The sequence below is a fragment of the Rhea pennata genome, chromosome 4 (genome assembly GCF_028389875.1).
Source record: "Rhea pennata isolate bPtePen1 chromosome 4, bPtePen1.pri, whole genome shotgun sequence".
NCBI lineage: Eukaryota > Metazoa > Chordata > Aves > Rheiformes > Rheidae > Rhea > Rhea pennata.
In genome coordinates, this window is record NC_084666.1 from 10746929 (window position 1) to 10768340 (window position 21412).

Consider the following 21412-nt stretch of genomic DNA (forward strand, 5'->3'; position numbering starts at 1 on the left):
CTCTTTCAAGTATCTGGAATCATGAAGAAGCATAATAACTGAATGATTCTACTATTCTGGTTTGTAGAATGAATAGTTGGAGTGATCAGTTTGATACTTGCCTGTTTTTTCAGAATAATGCCCACAAAGATTTCAGTCTCAGAAGCAGAGTTTGGATCCACTCCATATTGGTGATCTGTGATTGCAAATGGATATGCAGATCACCAATTCAGATGTGAAGCTGTTTGACTTGTGTATTGAAATATGAAAATAATCAATTTCTTCAATTGCCAGAATAAAAAGTAAAAGGCTTTTCAGTTGATTCAAATTCAAAGATGATTATTCCTTGGGACTTCTGGCAAAATTTGGGAAGGAAGGGGAAAAACATATTTTGACTCATTTCCTATAGTGATGTCTTCTTATTTGTTTTGCCTATTGAAAAAGGACAGAGCTGAGTTACAAAGATGACAAGTATTGATTGTACTCTGTTTTACCTTAAAATTCCCAGTTTAGGACATTTGTTGGTTATATGAAAAATTCTGGTACAAATTTTTCTGTGGCTGTTTTGGAGATTGTAGTTGAAGTGTGGTCTCTCGCTTCTGAAGGAGTAGATTATAGGTGTAGCCTGGGAGGAGATGAATCTTTTCTTTTAAGGTTGTTTTGCCTCACTTCAATATTAAGTGGTGCAGGAACTGGAACCCAAGTGTTTTGTTTCCTGGTGCTATGTCTAGACCTTGAGTTAACTAAACAATTACAAAGTTCAAGAAGAATTCATCATCAGCATCACTTTTTTCTTTTCTCTCTCTCTCTCTCTCTCTCTTTTTCTTTCTTTCCTTTTTTTTTTTTTTTCCCTCGCTCTCTGGTGGATGATGCAGTTTTCACCATCAGCACCTGCAGGTTTGGTTTGGGCAGGCTATCTTCCATGCAGATAAAGCAGTTGTTCATTTCTGCGTCTGTGTGCAAACATCTGTTTAAATACAGACTAGACTTCTGCTTGTCCTAAGTGTGTGCACTTCTGTGCAGATGTAATTAGGGTCCAAAGTATACCCCAGAAAATTTACATTCTGAATAAACACCTCTGGAAGGATTGTGTGTGTGTGTGTGTGTGTTTCTGGGCAGTTTATATAGAGTATCAATTTCTGAGCTAATGAAATCTTAAATTATCTAAAAATTTAGAACTTGTATTTAAAAAAAAGTGTAGGGAATTGAAATAGAAATGCTAGCTGCCTTCAAGTTTAGCAATGGTTAGTTGGATTGATAACTGTTTTAATCTATGTAAACATGTAATTCATCAAATGAGAGACTATAAAGCTTAACTATTTGAATAATTAGTTTTCCTGAGGCTGTCTAGGAAAACAGAATGTCTGTGATTAATTTTTAAATTGGGTAGAAGGTACAACAGCCCTGTGATATGTTGGCATCAATTTTTCCTATTACTCTTCAAGACAGTGCCTACAGGGAAGAGCTTATCTTCTTACCAGTAAGGGCTTTAAGTAATGACTTGAATTTGGAGTACATAGCTGATTGCAAATGGAGTGTCTGTGGATCACAAGCATTTGTTTTATGCAGACTTTCATTAAAGTGTGGAAGGAGACAACATATTATTCTGAGCAGTATCCAAAAAGACTAGCAGAAAATAATAATGGCTGTTAGGATTTTGTTCCTCTGAAAAAGAAACAATTGGGTGTTTTTCTTCCATGCCTCTTGCAGAGGGACTGTTTAACATTGACTAACAAAGCATTTGCAACACTCTTCTCATCTGAACAGTCCGTTTCTTATGTGTGTTACCCTTTCTGAGAGGGACACTGTGACAGGGTATGCAGAGGAGATATTTATGACTACTTAGTGTATATGACTTCTATGGTAAGGGGATGAATGGGTAGGATTCCAATTTCAGCTTTCATTCTTGAAAGGATAAAAGTAAGGGATAATTGCAGATCAAAATGAAATGCACTGTTGTTTATCACCCATTCTGTGTGAAGGATCTTTCTATAGTGGCAGCCTCGACCAAGGTAGTTGGAAAATGCAGAGTTCACCACTAGAGTGGGGTACTTTGCAGGTTCATTTGTGAAGTTTGTCTTGCAGCTAGCCAGTAATTTTCTACTGTGGTGTTTACTGCTGTAGTCAAACCACCTCAATGTGTAACATGGCTGCAAGGAGATGCACAGGATGAGGCTGGCTTTCTAAGCCCAGTGCTGTTGGGGAAAAAAGTAGCTCTAGTATTTAATGCAAGATTTCTTTTTTCTCTAGAAATGTTTCTCAAGGAGGTAGAGACCACTAATATTCTTTTTACAACCTGTGTAGCTTTGAGCCCTGCAAATTAGCAAAAACGATAGTCTGCAGGAGGTAAGTTGCAGCAAATTCCAAGCCAGTCTCCTCCCTACTAGATTCTTGTCTGTAGTTTCCTAGGAGGCTCTGTAGAGGCTTGCTTTGAGTCACTTTCCTTAGCTGTATGGCTTACCCAAACCTTTCATTTACCGTTTTGTATTTGCTGCCTGAGGATTGCTTGTGTCCAGATACCTGAGTATAGCACCTGTAGTCATTCATTTGAGGTGACCTAACTTCTGAGTATTCATCAACAAGGCACTTGAACATAGAGGTAGAGAACAAAGGTGCTGTAAGATCTAGCTGACATATTTGGTCCTGAGTTACCATGTTTAAGCAAACATTCCATCTGTTCTCTTCCTTATCTTTTCCCTTTCTTCGATTTTATAATGAAATGGATCTGTGTTGTTGACTATGTACTGCTTATTCATGGTCTGTATTTATGATTGGAATGAAATGTAGTACTTGTGTTTATCACCCTACAGTTGTATGCATTGCTCATGCAATTATGGATATTATCCTGAATAAAACCAGACTAGTAATTTGAATTGTTTCTATATGATATCAAAAATGTTCAATAGCCTGTATGTGAATATGGACCACCTCAGCTTGTGTGTTTCGAGTGCAGTGTTTAGGGAATAACAATTTCAGTCTGTTTTTTATTGCATTTGGGCAGTGAATGCTAACACACATTGCAACATTACTAATACGTTAGGAACTTTCATTTACTGTTAGTTGACCTGAAAGAATAATTATTCTTTAATACACAGAATATTACCAATTCACACTAATTATTGGACTTCGAAAGCTAGCAAGTAAATGAACAAAAATATTGATCTAGAACAACTTTTTTTCAGTTAATTTTTGCATAGTTGTGTGATAATACAAATGAGCATGGTAGCTTATTTTCAAAGATTAATGGTACTTTAGTAGAGGGAATTTGCTACAGCAGCTCTTTTGTGTTATTAAAGCATTGATGTGTGCTATCTGTTAGGCAGTGTTGTAGAACTCTAATTACTGTACAATAGATACTTAGTAAGTAGCTAGTGTTTTAGAATGAGATCAGAGAAGAACTTCCAGTTTGGATGTCAAAATCTAAAAATCATAGAATCATTGAGGTTGAAAGGGAGACTGCCTAGTCCAACCCTACTGCCTAGTCCAACCCTACTGCTCAGGCAGTGTCAACTAGAGCAGGTTGCCCAGGGCTGTGGTTTGACTATATCCAAGAATGAAGACTCCTCAAGCTCTCTATGCGACCTGTTTCAGTGTTTTACCACTCTCTCAGTAAAAGAAGCTTCTTTTCTTATGTTTAAATGAAATTTCTTGTATTTCAACTTGTACCTGCTGCCTCATGTCCTATTACTGGACACCACTAAAAAGAATCTGGCTCCTTTACTCCTTCCCATCAGATATTTATATACATTGATAAGATTCTCTCCTGCGCCTTCCTCTTTTCCATGCTGAACAATCCCAGCTGCTCCAAGTCCTTTATCAACTTTGTGGCCCTTTGCTGGACTTGTTGCAGTATGTCCATGTCTCTCTTATATTGTGGAGGCCAGTACTGGACACAGCACTCCAGGTGTGCTACATAGTGCTGGGTTAGAGGGGAAGGACCACCTCCCTGGACCTGCTGGCAACGCTCTTAATGCAGCCTAGGATGATGCTGTTGGGGCTGCCTTTGCTGCAAGGAAGCACTGTTGGCTTGTGTTCAACTTGTTATCTGCCAGAACCCCCAAGTCCTTTTTTGTAAAGTAGCTTTCCAGCCAGTCAGCCCCCAGCCTGTACTGGTGCTTGGTGTTATATGTCTCCAGGTGCAGGACTTTACACTTCTCTTTGTTGAACTTCATGAGATTCATTTTTCCCCATTTTCTAGCCACTGAATGGCAGCCCAAACATCTGGTGTATCAGCAGCTCCTTCCAGTTTTGTGTCATCTGCAAACTTGCTGAGGGTGTTGTGTCCCATTACTTAGGTCATTAATGAAGGTGTATTGGCCGCTGGTGTACAATACATTGGCCTCCAGCTGGACTTCATGCTACTGATTGCAACCCTTTGAGCCTGACTGTTCAGCCATTTTTTCAGTCTACCTCGCTGTTCACTTAGCTAATCTGTACTTTATCGGTTTGTCAGTGAGGATGTTATGGGAGAGAGTGTTGAAAGTCTTTCTAAAGTCAAGACAACATCCACAGTTAATCGTATCATCAAAAGCTATCAAGCTGTTAGACTTGATTTCCCTTTTGTAAATCTGTGCTGACTACTGCCAGTCGCATTCTTGTCCTTGATGTGTTTGGAAATGATTTCTGGAATTACTCATTTCATTGCCTTCCCGGGGCCCTTCCCCGCTCTCTCTCTCCCCCCCCCCCCCCCCCAAATCCTGAGGTCAGTCCCTGTGACCTTTCTTGAAATAATGGAGAATGGCACCTCATCACCTGTAGTTTCATCCCATTGGCCCCCATGGATGCATAGATATCCAATTTGTTTAAAGGGTCTCTAACCTGATCCTCTTCCACTGAGGTTAAGTCTTTCTCCAGAACTTTCCCAGTGGTCTCAGGGGGGCTGCATTTATTGAAGGTGAATTGAATCTTATTAGTAAAGACAAAGGTGAAGAAGACATCAAGTACTAACTTTTTCCATGTTCTTTGTCACCAGGTCCCTGCCCCGTTCAGCAGCAGGCGAACATTTTTCCTTGTTTTCCTTTTGCTGATATACTTGTAGAAGACTTGTTGCCCTTTGCATGCCTTGCCAGATTTAATTCCAGGTGAGCTTTGGCTTTCCTGCTGTCATCCCTGCATGCTTGGACAGTGTGCCTATAATTCTCTTGGCTTGTGTGGCCATCCTGCCTTTTGTACACCTCATTTCTATATCTGAGTTTTGTCAGAAGCTGTGTGGGCCTTCTGCCACTTTTGACTTTCTTGAATTTGGAGGAAGTGATCCTCCAAAATCAAACAGCTCTCCTGGATACTTTTCTCTAGGGTTGTGTTCCAGGAGCTTCTTCCAAGCAGGTCCCTGAACAGGCCAAATTCTGCTCCTGCAAACTGATTCTTGGAAGTGGGAGTTGATGTTCTAGGTCCCTAGGTAAGCAGTAAAAAAGAGAAAAAGGGGGGGGGGGGAGGGGGAGAGAGAGAAGGGGAGATGGGAAAAAAGACTTTTTCTAACTGAAATTGCATAACTGGAGAGGGCACTCTCTCTCTCTAAAACATCACTAGAAAACGTGAAGTGACAGTGCTGCTGTGCTATGTGTCTTTTCTGGTTACTGTACTTCCACAGAGAGTAGGAAACCTGAGTTTCAGGCCTGCTTCAGCCTGCAGAGCTTCAGGTGTCTTCCCACCTCCTCCTCCCCCCCTCCCCCCCCACTGAAGAGTGGTTGATGCCTAGAGAAAGAACAGCTCAACATGAGTGGAAGGCCTGGAATCTGCCTTCTTGTGTAACCAAGATTGCAAATGTCAGTGGGATTAGAAGAGAAAAATGGAGTGTAACTATAGCCTTGTGATTAGGAGCCCAGCTGTGGCTACAGACCCTAGATTCTGGCTGCTTGTTCCCATGCTTAAATGCTTAGTTGTATAAGAAAACTTGGAAATAATGGGAAATATAAGCATCTCCATTTATGGTTCTTAGTTGTAACTTGTTTGGATTTGAGCACGTTAAGTGCTGTTATATCTTATCTCCATGTTGCAGAAAACCTAAATGATTCACTTCACAGATCAAGGTGCCAACTGTCAAAAGAACTTCGGGATATAAAATGTAGATGGATGATACAAATGTGAATGGTGAGGAATTTGCTGCTGGAGCATGAAGCACCAGAATTATTTATGCTATATGAAAATTCAAAATTTCTAGAAGCTTGCTATAACTTCGGGATTTTGCTTTTAACTGGTGGAATATTCTGTGTGTGCCTGATCCTCATGCTAACGTAAATTGGGAGTGTTCCCCAGGAATATAATTGTCAAAATGAAACTGATGTAAAAAGGAACAAATGTGATGCTTTGTCTTCCAAAGAGAACTTATCTGATTCCAGGAAGATTTTGCTGCATTTCTTGATATATCACTAATTAAAATGTTCTTTGAATCTGTAGTGAGGCACGCACAAATAAAGTATCTGTTTCTGAGTGACTGTCAATTATTTTTGAAGGTCTAACATACTTTTGAGTATGATGTTTCTTTTTAAAGGATTAAAGAGTCATGAGAACAAAGTGTATCTTAGGCATAGAATGTTGTCTTGAGTTTTAAATATCCTTTTATATCTATGTTCTTTTTACATTTTTTGACCTAAATCTATGCTTTTATCCTAGATTATTATTGGGCCAGCATTGTCCTTTAGCACACTGTTTTCTGTCTTCCTGATGTTTACTTCCTAAAGTATTTATAGAGCATTTATATATCCAGTTTTTCTCTCTTGTTAGGTTAAATAAGCTCAACTCTTTTGATTTTTTGCATGTAAGATATGGGAGCCTCTCAGTAGCTCTCCTTTGTACCTGCTTTTAGTGTGAGTTCATCTTTGGTTACAGGCAACCAGAGCTTTGGAAAAATATTTTGGGAGAGTTCCACTGTAGTCTTGTCCACTGTCTTAGCACTTTCTTCTTTCTTCAGAAATGTCTATCTTGATATATAGGATAGCTGAGAATGTTTAATTGCCATGGAAGGATGTTTTTGCATCTTTGCATCTTGTCCTCTGAATGCCTTCCTTAAAAGGGAAGAACAGCATGTTCATTTTGGTGCAAAATACCCTGCTGTGGCTAGAAGTTCTTTGCATGCTGAGTTGAAGTTATAGGACCTTTTTTTATAGGAATGATGCCCTTAATTGAGCACTTGCACACATCTGTAACCATAATTTAAGTATGTGCAGAGTCTTAGTATTTGACTAAGTACTGCCCCTAGAAGAAAATCCTTTTGTAAATGGAACCTAAATGGAAATGTAACTCTAGTTATTCTTAGCAGGAAAGTGTTGATAAAGGGAGAGAATGTTTTTCTTCCGGTATCTGACCCCCCCACCCCCCGCCCCCATTCTTCTGTAGCTCTTCAGCAGTAGAACATATAGTGTTGAGGAAAAAATGATTTGTTATTACAGCAATTGTTTTATTTCTTAAACAAAAGCACTTTCCAGTACCATGTCATATGAATGTTATATAGTATTATGCTGTGTCTATTAATATTGCTTTCCTATAGGTTAAACTATCCCTTTGTTGTCATTCTTACTGCAAAGTTCTGAATGTGGAGGAATAGTGAATTTAAAGATTTATTGATTAAATATCACCATAATAAACTCCGTACTAGAAAGAACTGATGATCTGGTAGTGTAGATTACTTTTCTTTGCCATTTCCCCCTCTGTAAAAAAGAAACCCTGAAACTCCAAACAGGAACAGATTTCAGTGTTGGATATTGCTGTGGTAAAACTGAAATCTAAAAAAATCCCAAATCTTTCTTACCATTCTGTTCCTTGCTTCCTCACAAAATTTTTTGTAAGTGTAATGTACTTAATTAAGGTTTTGAATTAATTGCTGAGTGCATTTTTTTTCCACCTCTGAAGACTTTGGTGCTCTATTCAGATAGAGGGAAACCATCTGAGATAATATGGAGATTTCAAACATTTAATCTGGGTGTGTTTCAAGATAGATAACACCAGATTATTTTTAAATGGGGAGAAAAGCATTTACAATTTGAATTTCTCTTGCTCTTGATATTGCAATTACTGCATTGTTCTGTGAGACATTAGAAAATCCTTTCTTCTGTTTATAGCAGCTGCAGATAAGTTCATCTCTGGGGCAAAATTCTCTCTCTCTCTCCCATGCCCCTGGCCTCTCTGCAGTGGAAGCTCAGTATTATATACCATTTACCAAAAAAAGTGTGGGGCGATAGAGAAGTTTGCTTAGACGAATAGATTGAGGGGAAAAAAAAAAATGCAGCCTTTTGTTTGCCTAGTTCCAGGGCGTAGTTTGAAGTTGCCTTACGTTTCTCACCAGTGTCTCCTAACTCCCAGAGGAGAGAGACTTGTAGGGCCCCTGGCTGCCCTGTTTCAAAGAAAAAGTGGTGCTGCTGCTGTTGGCTGCAGGATGAACAGGTGTATTTCTGTGACCTCTTTGATATTTTGGTAAAAATGACCTTCCTTCCTTCCTTCCTTTAAAGATTTCTGCAACTGGCTCTTAAAAATCATTCAGAAATAGTGGAATTGGCTATGGACCTACTGGAAAGGCCAAAAGAGAAGAGCCGTATAACAAATGGAAATGTTTAATGGGAATTTTCTCAAAAGGTAAAAGCAGTAGAGCTGGTTGACCTGGAGAAACATCTGGAATTTCTTGATAAGAGGTCAGTAGAGTCATAGTGGTGGAAGGGCATGGTGATTGCCATGAACTGAACTGCCATGATTGGTGTCTGGCCTGTAGCTAAGACTTCAGCTCCAGCATTATCTGGCAAGTACTAAAAGTAATATTTCATAGTGAATGATTGGCTCTTCTTCCCTGGTTTCACAGATTGTGCAGCGATGAAAGAAATTTTTGATACTGTGAATTCTCCTGATGTGATTGCCCAGAGGTTTGCTTTTTTTTAATATGATGAATTAAAGTAAAACATTAAGCAGGGTTTAATAATACTTGGAAGTTTTGTGAAATTGGCAACTTCTCTTTAACATTTAGGGGACTGTACAATGCTTCATTGCTAAATGCCTCTGAGGACTGGCTTAGTGTTTCAGCCTTGTACAAGTAGTTGCAGGCTGCTTTTCACAAAGTCTCTTACCCCACGGAGAGAGAATGAGGAAACTCTTCAGTCTAGTAAACAGCTGCATGGTATTACAGTGATGCATACCACATATTCCTCAGCTTCCAAATGCTTATACACCAATTCTGTTTAAACACATGACTGAGATGTATAATTTCTAGTAAAGAATTTTTTAACTTACTGTTTTTTTTAAAAAAAAAAAGCACAGCATGGGAAAAAAGTAATTGCTGTTTTTTATGTGTATGTTTAAAACTTACCTTTGGTTAAACACCAGCTATTCATTCATAGAATCACTAAGGTTGGAAGGGACCTCTGGAGATCACCTAGTCCAACCTCCCTGCTCAGCAGGGTCACCTAGAGCATGTTAGACAGGGTTACATCCAGGCGGGCCTTGAAGATCTCCAGAGAAGGAGACTCCACCACCTCTCTGGGCAGCCTGGTCCAGTGCTCCGTCACTCTCACAGTGAAGAAATTCCCCCTCACGGTCAGGCGGAACTTCCTGTGCTTCAATTTCTGCCTGTTGCCTCTTGTCCTGTCACATGGGACAACTGAAAAGAGTTTGTCCCCGTCCCCTTGACACCCTCCCTTCAGGTACTTGTACACATTGATCAGATCCCCCCTCAGGCTTCTCTTCCCCAGGCTGAAGAGGCCCAGCTCTCGCAACCGTTCCTCATAGGGCAGATGCTCCAGCCCTCAGATCATCTTTGTAGCCCTCCGCTGGACTCTGTCCAGTAGCTCTCTTGTCCTCTTGTACTGGGGAGCCCAGAACTGGACACAGTACTGGAGATGAGGCCTCCCCAGGGCTGAGTAGAGGGGCAGGATCACCTCCCTCGACCTGCTGGCAACACTCTTCCCAATGCACCCCAGGAGACCATTGGCCTTCTTGGCCACAAGGGCACATTGCTGGCTCATGGTCAACTTGTGTCCCAGGTTCTTCTCTGCAGAGCTGCTCTCCAGAAGGTCAGCCTCCAGCTTGTACTGGTGCCTAGGGTTATTTTTCCCTAGCTGCAGGACCCTGCACTTGCCCTTGTTGAACCTCAGGAGGTTCTTCTCTGCCCAGCTCTCCAGCCTGTCCAGGTCTCTCTGAATGGCAGCACAGCCCTCAGGTGTGTCAGCCACTCCTCCCAGCTTGGTATCATCATCAAACTTGCTGAGGAGGCACTCTGTCTCTTCATCCAGGTCATTGGTTTGCAAGAACCCCCAACTTTCTTTTCAATCTAGTTCTATCTAGCAAAAGAGGAAAGAAAATATTTCCTGTGAGAGTTGATTATATGAGTAACAGACTCAGAAATGATATGTATGTATTAAATTAGTATCCATGTGCAAATGGACATACATTATTTGCACTAGTTATATAAAGACTGCCATCCCTGTTTTGGGGATTTCCAAAATGTGTAATAGTACTTTACAGAAATCATCTTTTCTGTTAATCAGCCAAATGACATGGAAATGAATTTTTACATGTTTACTGTTTTTGGTTTTGTTAAAGGCACAGGGTTGTAGAGGCTCTTGAGTTTTAAGTAGTAATTTTCTTAATATTGTTAATAAAAGAAAGAAGTATTCCAAGTATACTTCAGCAATCTTCTTTTCTTGAATGACAACATGATGTGTAGGATTTTGCAAAGTTATCAAACCACATAATCCATCACTGTATTTGAGTAATAAATGTCCTCTGTTACATTGTCTCCATATCCTGCTCGCTTTTGGTGCGTGGAATTGGCATGTTATGTGTCCAGAGCCCAGCAAACCCCTGTGCTGCCCTGCTCCTTCAGGCATCTTTTGGCATCCTCCCTTCTGGCATCAGTATGGTTCATGGGGGAAGAGTCTTAAGTTTAGGCAAACTGATTTCCTAGTCTCACTCTAGTCAGTGCAGAAAGCAGCTCAAAGCAATAGCTAAATCTTGAATCATTTCTGAATACACAATTTGCACCCAGCTTCTTCTTCTGCAGCTTTATGACTCGTAGTCATCTTTTGGGGAGGGGAAATGGGAGGTTAGAGGACAAGACTGAATGCATCACAACTGGAACCTCTGATAACGTGCTAGTATCTGTCAGGCTGCATAATCAGTGTTGTAATCTCCTAGGTGGTCTCTAATAGTAAAGGTAGTGCAAATGTATGTGCGGTGAGAAAATATGGGACAAACTTGCTTTAAAAAAGTAGAAAAACAACATCATAGAAACGCAGAGGAAAATAGGCTTAACTTTGGGTTACTTTTCCTGTGCTTGTGTACATCAGTCTTCTGAGTTCTTTGAATATAGTGTTAATATTTGTGTATCCTGAGTCTTGAGTAATGTGTTTGAGACCTTTTACCCTAGAACTGATTGGCAAGCTAACCTTTAATATAGATATAACTTGTATCGACAAGTCAATTCTAACGCCAGTAGAATTTATAGCGGTTCCCCAAATAAAATTAAGTATACCAGGAGCTCAATTTTTCTTTCTTTGACTAGAGAGGTCTTGACCTGTGAGCTTTGAAGCAGAAGAAATGTGGTGGAGCGGGAAATCAAGTTATGAAGATGCTGCTAGGAGCATTGTCTTGAATGGATATAAGTAGAGCACAGGCAGAGACTTAGATGTGACATAAACTGAGAATGACATAAGACTGTGGATCAAACTTGTTCTTTCTTGGATGGTTAATTTATTGCTTGCAAGCTGAATCAAATTTACTGAAATAGTTCATTTGGTTTGTGGTCTGCTGCTTGCCGTCCCCTTTCTCTGCATCCCGTAGTCCCTTGTCAGGCAATCAAAAGCATATCCATTGCTTAAGTGAAATAATATCCTAATTCACGTGGCTGGACTTTTGTCTGGAATGTGATGGGAATTGCGGGCATTTTGGTCAAGTTCAGCTCTGCTGCTGTAGGTAAAAACGTTGGAAATATACATCTAACTCAGAAGAGATTAGAAAGACACGTAGAAGTCAAACTCATGCCCAGATTAGGGGCCCAAGTCCTAAGGAGAGTAATGTGCAAAACTTTACCTTAGTCTTAAGATTGAGTATTCTGGTTTTCTAGTGTGTGTGGCTCTGGTGAACTAGCAGCACTTCTTAGATGTGTGTACACAAGTTAAATTTCTATTTCTATCTGATTATTATTATTTTCTGAAGTCACTTGTTGGGGGAGAGGAGAATTTTTGCTTGAGAGATTAAGGTCATTAAAAAGACCAGCTGTCTTTTTTTCTTGATATGAGTTGCATTTGGACTCATAACTTTCAAATAAAATGTTCTATGGAGCATTTTCAGTCTTGTGTGTTGTCCACGTAGCTACGCAGCTCAGAACTTGTTTGTTTGTTTAGTGATTCTCATTCTAATTTGGTAAGGACTATTCTTAATTAATGGAAAGCAAAATACCAGTATAGAGCAAAGGGTGAAGATCTGATGACAGCATGTGGAGTCACGTTATGATCTGTTAATAATAGGCATATATGAGCTGTCTTGGTAAGTTGAAAATGGGTGAAATGGCTACTGATTTGTAATGTAATTCAACAGTATAACAAAAACCTGATCCATTATGACGTAAAAGGCTGCTCTTCATTAACATTGGATAGAAGTAGAATTAACCTGGTTCATATTGATGAATATACTTTCAGAATCCCTAACATTTGCATAGCTAAGATTTGATCTATAAAGTTTCAGGTGTAACTAAGAATAGAAGACCCAGGCCCATGGCTTGTATTTTGGCATTGTTCTAATTGCCTAGGTCTCATAAAATTATTGTAAATGATTAGGTAGCTGTTGAATTTATGTGTATTTTGATGATGTAATGTGTGCTGACCTGAAATTTTTATTTTTTTTCTCTGTAGAACTTGTTGCAATTTGTGCTCTTTGGATTGGAATATTGTAACTAAATACATTTTTTATGTCTTGAGGTAAAAAACATTTTTGTGCTGTGCTTTCTTGCAGGGGCTGGTGTGTTTTTCCTTTCTTGCGCTGAAGGAGAGCAGATCAGCTTTCTGTTCGACTGCATTGTCCGCGGCATCTCCCCGACGAAAGGCCCTTTTGGTTTACGTCCAGTCCTACCAGGTTAATATAGGAAGTATAAAGTAACCATGCAAAGCAGCAACTTGCCATGTTTAGCACTTATTGCACTGATTGTAATAACAGCTTGCAGACACAAAGGGCCTAGAAAGTGCAGTAGTTTTTATTCTGAAATGTCACAGTATGAATTTACCAGTCGAATGTACCCAGTTTCCACTGCTGCTCTGGCTCATTCATATTTCTGATGATACTGCTAACTTTAGCTTTCTGTTATTTAACAGTACTAAAATACAGTTATTTGAATTGAGATGAACTCTAACATTTAGTCTTGAACTTGCACAGTTCAATTTGGATCCATGTCTGAATTACTATTTTGGTAGTTGAGCTGAACCTGGAAAAGCTGAAACCTGGAAAACTAACTTCTGGGGCATTTTGAATTCATCCCAAAGTCCTGCCAACCTTAGAAAACTTTTGTCAGGCCTCTGGATCACATTACAGTTTTGCAGCTTGAGCTTTTTTCTGGTATGTGAGGATCAAATTTCTTGTCCTGTTTCATGGTAAATGCTGCATGCACTGTAATGTTCAGAGAGGAAATTAGATGGAATCATAGTAAGCCCTGTTGCTGTTTGACTTTAACAGATGAAGAAATATAATATCGAGTTGGAATGACTGTGCCAAACAGGGCAAGAGTGAAAAATGAGATTGCAGAAAAATACCTGTGAAGTGGCTGTGGGAAGGGAATAGGCTTTAAGAATGGTGAAGGATGACACAGGATTTGTAGAAAATGTTAAGAGTTTAAGTGTTAGGCAAATGATAGAGTTTGACAGAGTTTTATCACTGTTAAAAGCATGAGGTAAATCAATTGTGGGAAGAAAATATGAAGGAAGAGATTAGATCTGGATGTGAAATTTGTGGAAATGAATTCAAGTTAGTTAAATCAAGACAAATGCATTACATACAAGGCTCACTTTGTCTCTTCTTTACCATAGCTGTAACACTGAAGTGAGTAAAACAACCAAGAAGCACAGTGGGCAATATAACCTCATTCTGTTTATATGATGATGTGTGCTTGCAATACTGGTACTTAAAGTCTGCCAGTGCAAGCATATTCTTTTACTTTCCTAGTACTATATTATGCATGTATAACCCCAAATCTTCCATTTAACAAAAATGTATATCCAGAAAAACTATGTTCCCACATTACCAAATAAGATGCTCTGTATTACTGATGTGTATTATTCTGTTATCTTTGTAAAATGATTGCTTGGATTTGGGGGTTTTTCCTTTTTCTTTCTTTCTTTTTTTTAATGGCATATTCTCTCAGTCATAGACTTTAAAAAGTCTCTCTTTTTTTTTTAGGAGATTTTAGAGGTAAATTTACTTTTGCATGATACAGTTACCAGTTCAGCCCTTGTGTTTGTGCGTTATTATATATAGCCACATACCACATTCCCTTCCTTCCTTCAAGAAGTCTGACCTCATTGAGTGCATGAAGCAGATGGGGGAGTATCCTGGGGGTTGATTGGTAATCTGTAGTGAGGGAGGCCCTCTTTTCTGGGGTCTGTCTTGCTTGTCTCATCTGCTTTGTGGACCTGCCATTAAAATGAGATGAAGATGCACTTAGCCACTAGATATCACTTTGTTTCCCTGGGCAGGAGCAGTGGCATCCATTCCGTGTTCAGTAGGGGAATGTGCTGTGGTTTTTGCAGGCTCCTCTGGGGCCACTTTTCCAGATGCTTTGAGCCCCATAACTTGTGTTTTCATCTATCTCTGTCCTTATCTCTCCCAGTTTCCTGTCACCCCTTGTGTCTATGCCCCTTCATACAACCTTTATTTTTTATTTTTCCCAGACATTTGTTTATTATCACATTCAGAAGTTTGCATGGACTTGTTTAATGCACATAAACGTGTTCAACACTGGTGATTCATCCATAGACTGATTTTCCTTATCAACTATGCCATTACACAGAATGTATTGTATTACTTGAAAAGATCAAATCTCTACCAGCTGCATACTGTATCTGGCAAGCGTATTGGAATTCACTCGGTCTGTTGAAAGTGGTATGTTAAATAGTTTAATCATCTGCATACCTTAGCTAACTAGACCAAAACTTCCATAGGATTCTATCCAGAAACATATAGTACATGTTACTGGTATTTACTGTAGAGTGCTACACAGCCTTAACTGTGCTTTATGTATGCAGTGTTCTGATTTTATGTAATTTAATTTACTCAGAAGCTTTCACAGGAAGCAGCTTTCTCTCCAGTTTGCTTTTTTGGACTTCTTGCTTTTGGCTGTACCACTCCAACTACTTAAAGCATGAAATATATTTGAATAACTCTTAAGTATTTTCAAGAAAGGATAACACACAAAAGCCATCTTTAAAGGGAAGAGAAATTAATGTGATGAAAAGAGGTTAGATTGACAGTGTTCTTGGACACCAATAGTCACAGAATAAATATAATCTAGCAAAGTAATGCAGTCAATATTTGCTTGTCTATCTTTGGAAAAAGGATAATGAATAAAGCGAGTGGCTCCTTTATGTACAAACAACTCACTTAACCTTGTACTAAATGGAGCCCTGAAATACTTAAATTTCAGGATGGAATTTATAGGAAGTGATAGAGACAGGATTGAAGAGAGAGACTGGAAAATGACCAGTTCTTTTATTTTTACTTGCCATAGTGATTCTTTAAATACACATTCACATTTAAATTCAATTTATTCTTTTTTAAAACATTCCATTTCCAGAAGGAGCTTGTAAACTGCGTGTGCAAGGGAAAATTGCTCAAGTACAATATTCACATCTCCACTTCAGGAATATAGTTTTGAAAAATGTAACTTATTTCTTTGAAAGCTTAGTTTTCTTTATATATAAGTATTTTTATTTATTTATTTATTTATTTTATGTTAATTTCCTGTATTTTGTCATCTGTAAAATATGTAATGAAAGTACTGTGCAGTGAAACATTTGTACTTGACTGACCATTGCAAAGTATCAAAATCTGTTCTGATCTTATTGCTGACCTTATTTTGAGCAGGACGTTAGAGTGGAGACCACCTGAGGTCCTTTCTAACCTGAACTCTTTTGTATGGAAGTTACTATCATATGAATGTGAATATTCTCACAATAAAAATAATCTCACATATATTTATCCCCCCAAAAATGTAAAATGAACAGAAGGTTAGAAGGTTATTACAGTTTACTGCTGTGTGGTGATTATTTTTGGAGCCCTTTAATGACGACGGCTGTGTCTGTAGGGTTGGTTCCCCTCCCCTCCCCCCTCCTTGGAGAAGGTATTTAGAAAGTAGACCAGAGAAATTTATATTCTTGTCTTGGCAGAAGTCTAGCTATTGACAGGATAATGAGTCACTGATTGCATGATTTGTAACCCATACTGAATTTGCATGCATATTATTTGAGAATTCTTTTTCTTCGGATGTGCGTTACACTCTTTCTGTTCACTTCTAAGATTCCTCTTGAATTCCAAACATGACCAGGGCAAAGGCCTAGCAGCCTATCAGTGATATCTTTTGTTGCATGGGCAGATCAGTACTCTACAAATCTGACTAAGGCTAAGGACAGAATAAAGAATCTGGTCCTGCAAGCTGGAGAGACCCCAAGTGCAATGTTGATAGTCTTGATGCTCTCTTTTAATTTTGGAAGCTTTTCCAGGCTGCTCTGTGACTGACTGGAGAGTGTGCAGTGCTGTTTGCTGAGGATTTATCTGATGCTCTCTTTTTTGTCGAAGCTTGATGCACCTTTGATCATTGCAAGACAGCTCTGTGGCTGCCTTCTGCAGTATCTGTACCAAGTGGATCCTCCTCAGACTTTTACATCTTTTCATTCCTCCAGACATCTTACAAGATGTGGAGATGTTAGCATGAAGGTGAGGGTCCAGGTCTGATTTACAAATGTACCTACAGTTACAAAGGAAGAAAGGACAGATGTTCAGCCTAACTTATTGACTTTAACAGAGTAATTAAATGATGCTGCATTTTAAAGAGGCATATAATTTGAGAGTATCTTGGGTAGCTGTTGACTTAACTTGATACGATACATTCTTGTTGACAGGTGCTTGCCAAACAACCCTGGAGCTTTGAATCACTGTGAAACTTTATTCGTATATTACCAAAGAATTCAAAATCTCCCACGATGAGCAGCTGATGTGGCTCTAATGAATATCCACCAATGTAATATAAAAATAAAATCTCCGTCAGAGACACTTTTAGTCCAGCCAAATTTTATGTAATCCTTCAGTTTTGCCCCAAAGCAATATTTAAGGAGGTTTCAATGACTATCTTGCAAAAATGACTTTTTTTTTCTTAGCAAGGAATCCATTTCTTGTTTTGTTTCTACAGTTTTGGGAAAGATAAAGCACTGCTTTGATTGAAGGGCCTCAGTGAGTCTGATTACCTAGGTACCATGGGACTAAACCACATCACAGTAGATTTGTCTAGAGTTTGGGAAATGAAGGTAACAGTTGTGCTTACAGATGCAGGAGCTACTGTAGGATATTGTGTTGGCAGGAGCTGTCCCAACTTCCTTGGACAGCTGTCTCAGTACTGGTCATGCTACTGTTGTCCTGCTGAGCTAGTAAGATGGCAGATTTTTACGTATTTGTTTAGAGGCTTTGCATTGTACGTGTACAAAGTGTAGGATGATGCTGGCAAATCCATCTTCACTGTTGATAAAAACGTAATCTTGTTTTTTTATTAGGCCTTACTGTTAGACTTATATGACAGGCAGTTATAGGTTTGAGAACGTTCTTCAGTAAAGGCTGTTCTCCAAAGGTACAGGCCAATGACTGCAGTCCTTAGTCTGATCTTGTAGCAGAATGTCCTGATTGGTGCTAGATAATCTTTATCTGAAAATACTGGTATAAGAAATTTACTGCTTCTGTGGGAATAATGTTGTGCATGTTTTCCATAGAAGTCTTGCTTTTTAGCAGAGAAGGTTAAATGATAAATAGCTTTATTCTTTCGAAGTTAAAGGTGAAACAAAGACTACGGTAAGACTAAACAATTACTGTTACTCTCTGCCTAAGGCTTTAAGTCTGTACGCATGCGGCAGGCTTTGAAGTTGTTTCTTCAGGTATCTCGCAGTGTTTGCTGAGAAAGTGTTCTTCTAGTTTCACTTTTCCATAAAACTGGGCAAAGAGAGGTCACAGCATATGACTATGACCTTAATTTTCAGACAGCTGTTTCTGTTGTGTGAGCTGCATGACAGGGAGAGAATACCTACCTCCCACCAAAGGAGATCCAGAAGGGGGTGTTTAACAAGACGGTCGTCAGGCCTATGTGACAAAGACTATGTGTAGAGATTTGCTGTTGTTGGGTGAAATCTGTTGTGTTCTGTAGCAGTGTATTAATTGATAGGGGAGTTGGCTAGTAGTAGCAGCTGAGTATGTGTAATGCAGAACTTTCTCATTCACTTCCTCTTCTCCCTCACCTTGCGTTTTATTACAGGCCAATTTTGCAGGATCAGTTGCTTGACCATTTTTTCCCTTTTAGTTACAGTATCTTTTTCTGTTTGCAAGAGGGATATCAGTTGCTAAAAGAACTAATAGTTGTGTATGTGCCTTAGTAACTTAAAAAAAAAAATCTGTATGCAATCGTATTTCAGAGGAAAGTGGAGGATCTTTTCTACAGACAGCTTTTTGTTGGGAGAAGAGTTAGTGTCTGTTGCATCTTAATTTGCCTTATTGATCTGTTATTCAAGCTTTATACTCAGAGTGCTGCTAAAATATCTTTGTTGAAACTTTTTGAATTTCAAGGCATTTAACTAGATACAATAGAGGCATTTGGAGCAGAGGACATTCTAAAATAAAGTAGCAGCCTGTAATGCCATATGCCACTGGGCAGATTCTTGCTTAGACCGGTCTGGGTTGCACTGTAGGTGCTGGTGGCCAAATCTTATATCTTCCTTTGGCAAAGATCCATATAGAAGTGATGAGTGTTTTGAGTAAGCGCTTACACAAGTTGGATCTAGTCAGTGCTTAGTATGAGTTGTAATGCAGGGAAAATTAGAGATTTGATATGGAGATAATCCATATCAAACAGTCCTCTTCCTTTTCTGTTTTGAAAGTTAGGTTTGGAGCATGTCAGGCACTGACATCGAGTAGTTATGAGGTCACTGAGCAGGGAAATGCAGATGCTTGCAGATCTGCAGGCCTTGCAGATGCTGTTTGTCACGGACTGTGATGGGCAAAGTTGCCCTATCCCTCCTAGAACATCCTAAATTTTCAATACTATACACAGTCCTGATACAGCAGCATGTATATCTGGCTTGTTTTGCTGACCTCATCCAGACTGTGGACTGCCAGAGATGGAAAACCCCTCTACATGGGGAAGAAAGCTCAGTTCACATGAAAAAACTGCTTCCTAACTGAGCTTGCTTTGACTGCTGTGTGGAGGTGAATGTTTACCCTCACATGATGACACCACCAGACTCAAGTCTTTTCATTTTAAAAGGCATGGATTGAAATTTTTTTTCATTATTTCAGCTCATTATATTACTGACTCAGCCACAGCAATGTGTATCTCTGTTCACCTCCTTTTTTTTAAACTCTTATTAAATGATTCAGTGATTAAATGATTTTTGTGGCATGCCTTTACTATGAGGTTGATCAGATACACAAGAGTGACAGTTGTGAGGAAGCTAATCTCTGTTTTATCTGTCATAATTATGTATAGAAAGGGATTAATATGGGCTACTAAAACTTCTGATAATGAACAAGTTGGCAGACCATTTTCAGCTGCTGAACATGGCACACTTGTTGGTGTTGTTTGCAATAATCTGTAAGATTCCTTCTGGGATGATGGTGATGATGTCTTTTAACATTTTGTTTTGCAGTTGTGCCTAGTTGGAAACAAAATGGTTTAGAGTAAACTGGCTCATTTTCTGTGGAACGTTCTCCCATATTCTGTACAACTTTTGGTCTTTCTCTTTGTAGTAAAATGGAAGGAGCTTTTTTTTTGGTGAAGCAATTTTAGCTGGAATGGCAAAACCACTAGGATGTATTGTAGGGAAAAATTCTTTATAATGCATTTAAGTGGTTTTTATCATTCTAGCTTTAATTTTATATTAAACAGGAAGATAGAGACCTACTAGGGGTTTATTTCCTCTCTGACTTCTGAAGTCATGTATGTCAAAGTGATGTAAATAGATGACGTGTGTCAGTTATGAGGATATCAAATAGTTTAACCACTTTGACTCCAGTTTTATTGTATAGATTTGTACATATGTAGGATGTGGTCTTTCTTAATGATAAAATTTCCACTGAGATCAGTGAAGTCAGAACTCCTTCTACAGGTCACATGTTGTTACCTTTTACTGCTCTGGACATGCTAGATGCTCATTATCCTTGTACTGGCTGTGGTAGTATTCTTGAACACTGCAGTGTTTAGGGGTTTGACCCTCGTGGTGACTTGTACAGTCTGGGTATGAACTCCAAAAGTCTGTGACACTTGGAATTATGACTGATTATGTAGCATCTCCCTGGGGTGTGCTGTAAGGCAGATTGTCCTTTATCAGGATTTTCCCTTTTCTGTAATAGAAGACCTAACATAAGAATACACAGGGGAATATATCTTTTTCTTTGTTTCTCTTCTTTTTACATTCCCATGTCTTTATTTTTTAATTCATTTTCTGTTCCTTTTTTTAAAGATCCAAGTACAAATCCAGCCTATTCAGAAGAGAGATTGGCTCATGAAGCTTTGCAGTTAGAGAAGCGCTTGAGCTTGCTATCGCATACAAGTCGCCAGGGCAGTGGAGGTAAGAACTATCTTTCTTTAAAGACAAATGGTGTTCTTCTCCTTCCTAAGCTTTAGACATTTTAAAAAGTGTACGCATATGTGTGTGTGTGTGCATTTTTATATATGCGCATACACACCCTGTATATATAAATATACACATACATATATGCATGTGTGTGTATATATGTGTGTATATATATATATAAACATTGTAAGATGTTGAGCTTAAAAGAAAATAAACATTCAAGATATTTGATTGGCTGCTTTTGCTTGTGGGGTAATTTTTAACAGCATTGTGTAAAGGCCGTTGATGTGGATTGGAGTTTTTTGGCTGAGCAGAGTGAGTTTTGGATCAAATTAGTTATCATTATCATAAATATCATTAATATAGAAAAATCTTTTAGTGTGTTGAATCCTGCTGAAGTTGTGCATGTGGAGCTTCAAAAGAACTGCATACATCAAGTTTGATACCTGATTAAGTACTTTATCTTACAGATTGGAGTGAGTCAACTGACTTTTATAGGAGACTTTTGAAATAAAACCCAGGGCTGTTGTGCTTTGGTTCTGTTTGTTGTCATTCTTTCTCTTCATGGTGATATCTGTTCATATCCCTTCTGGAGCTGTTTACGTGTGAAAGTAGAATTGGTACCTAGCACTAGATTTGTAAAA

At 38.9% G+C, this 21412-nt stretch overlaps 1 protein-coding gene across 1 annotated transcript in view; it reads left to right on the forward strand.

Moving 5' to 3' along the window:
- DOK7 (docking protein 7) overlaps positions 1-21412 on the forward strand; it is a 70488-nt gene that overhangs the window by 8042 nt on the left and 41034 nt on the right. The window contains exons 5-6 of the mRNA XM_062575282.1: positions 12910-13029; positions 20655-20762. Coding sequence (XP_062431266.1) covers positions 12910-13029; positions 20655-20762 — 228 coding nt within the window. The remainder of the gene's footprint in view (positions 1-12909; positions 13030-20654; positions 20763-21412) is intronic.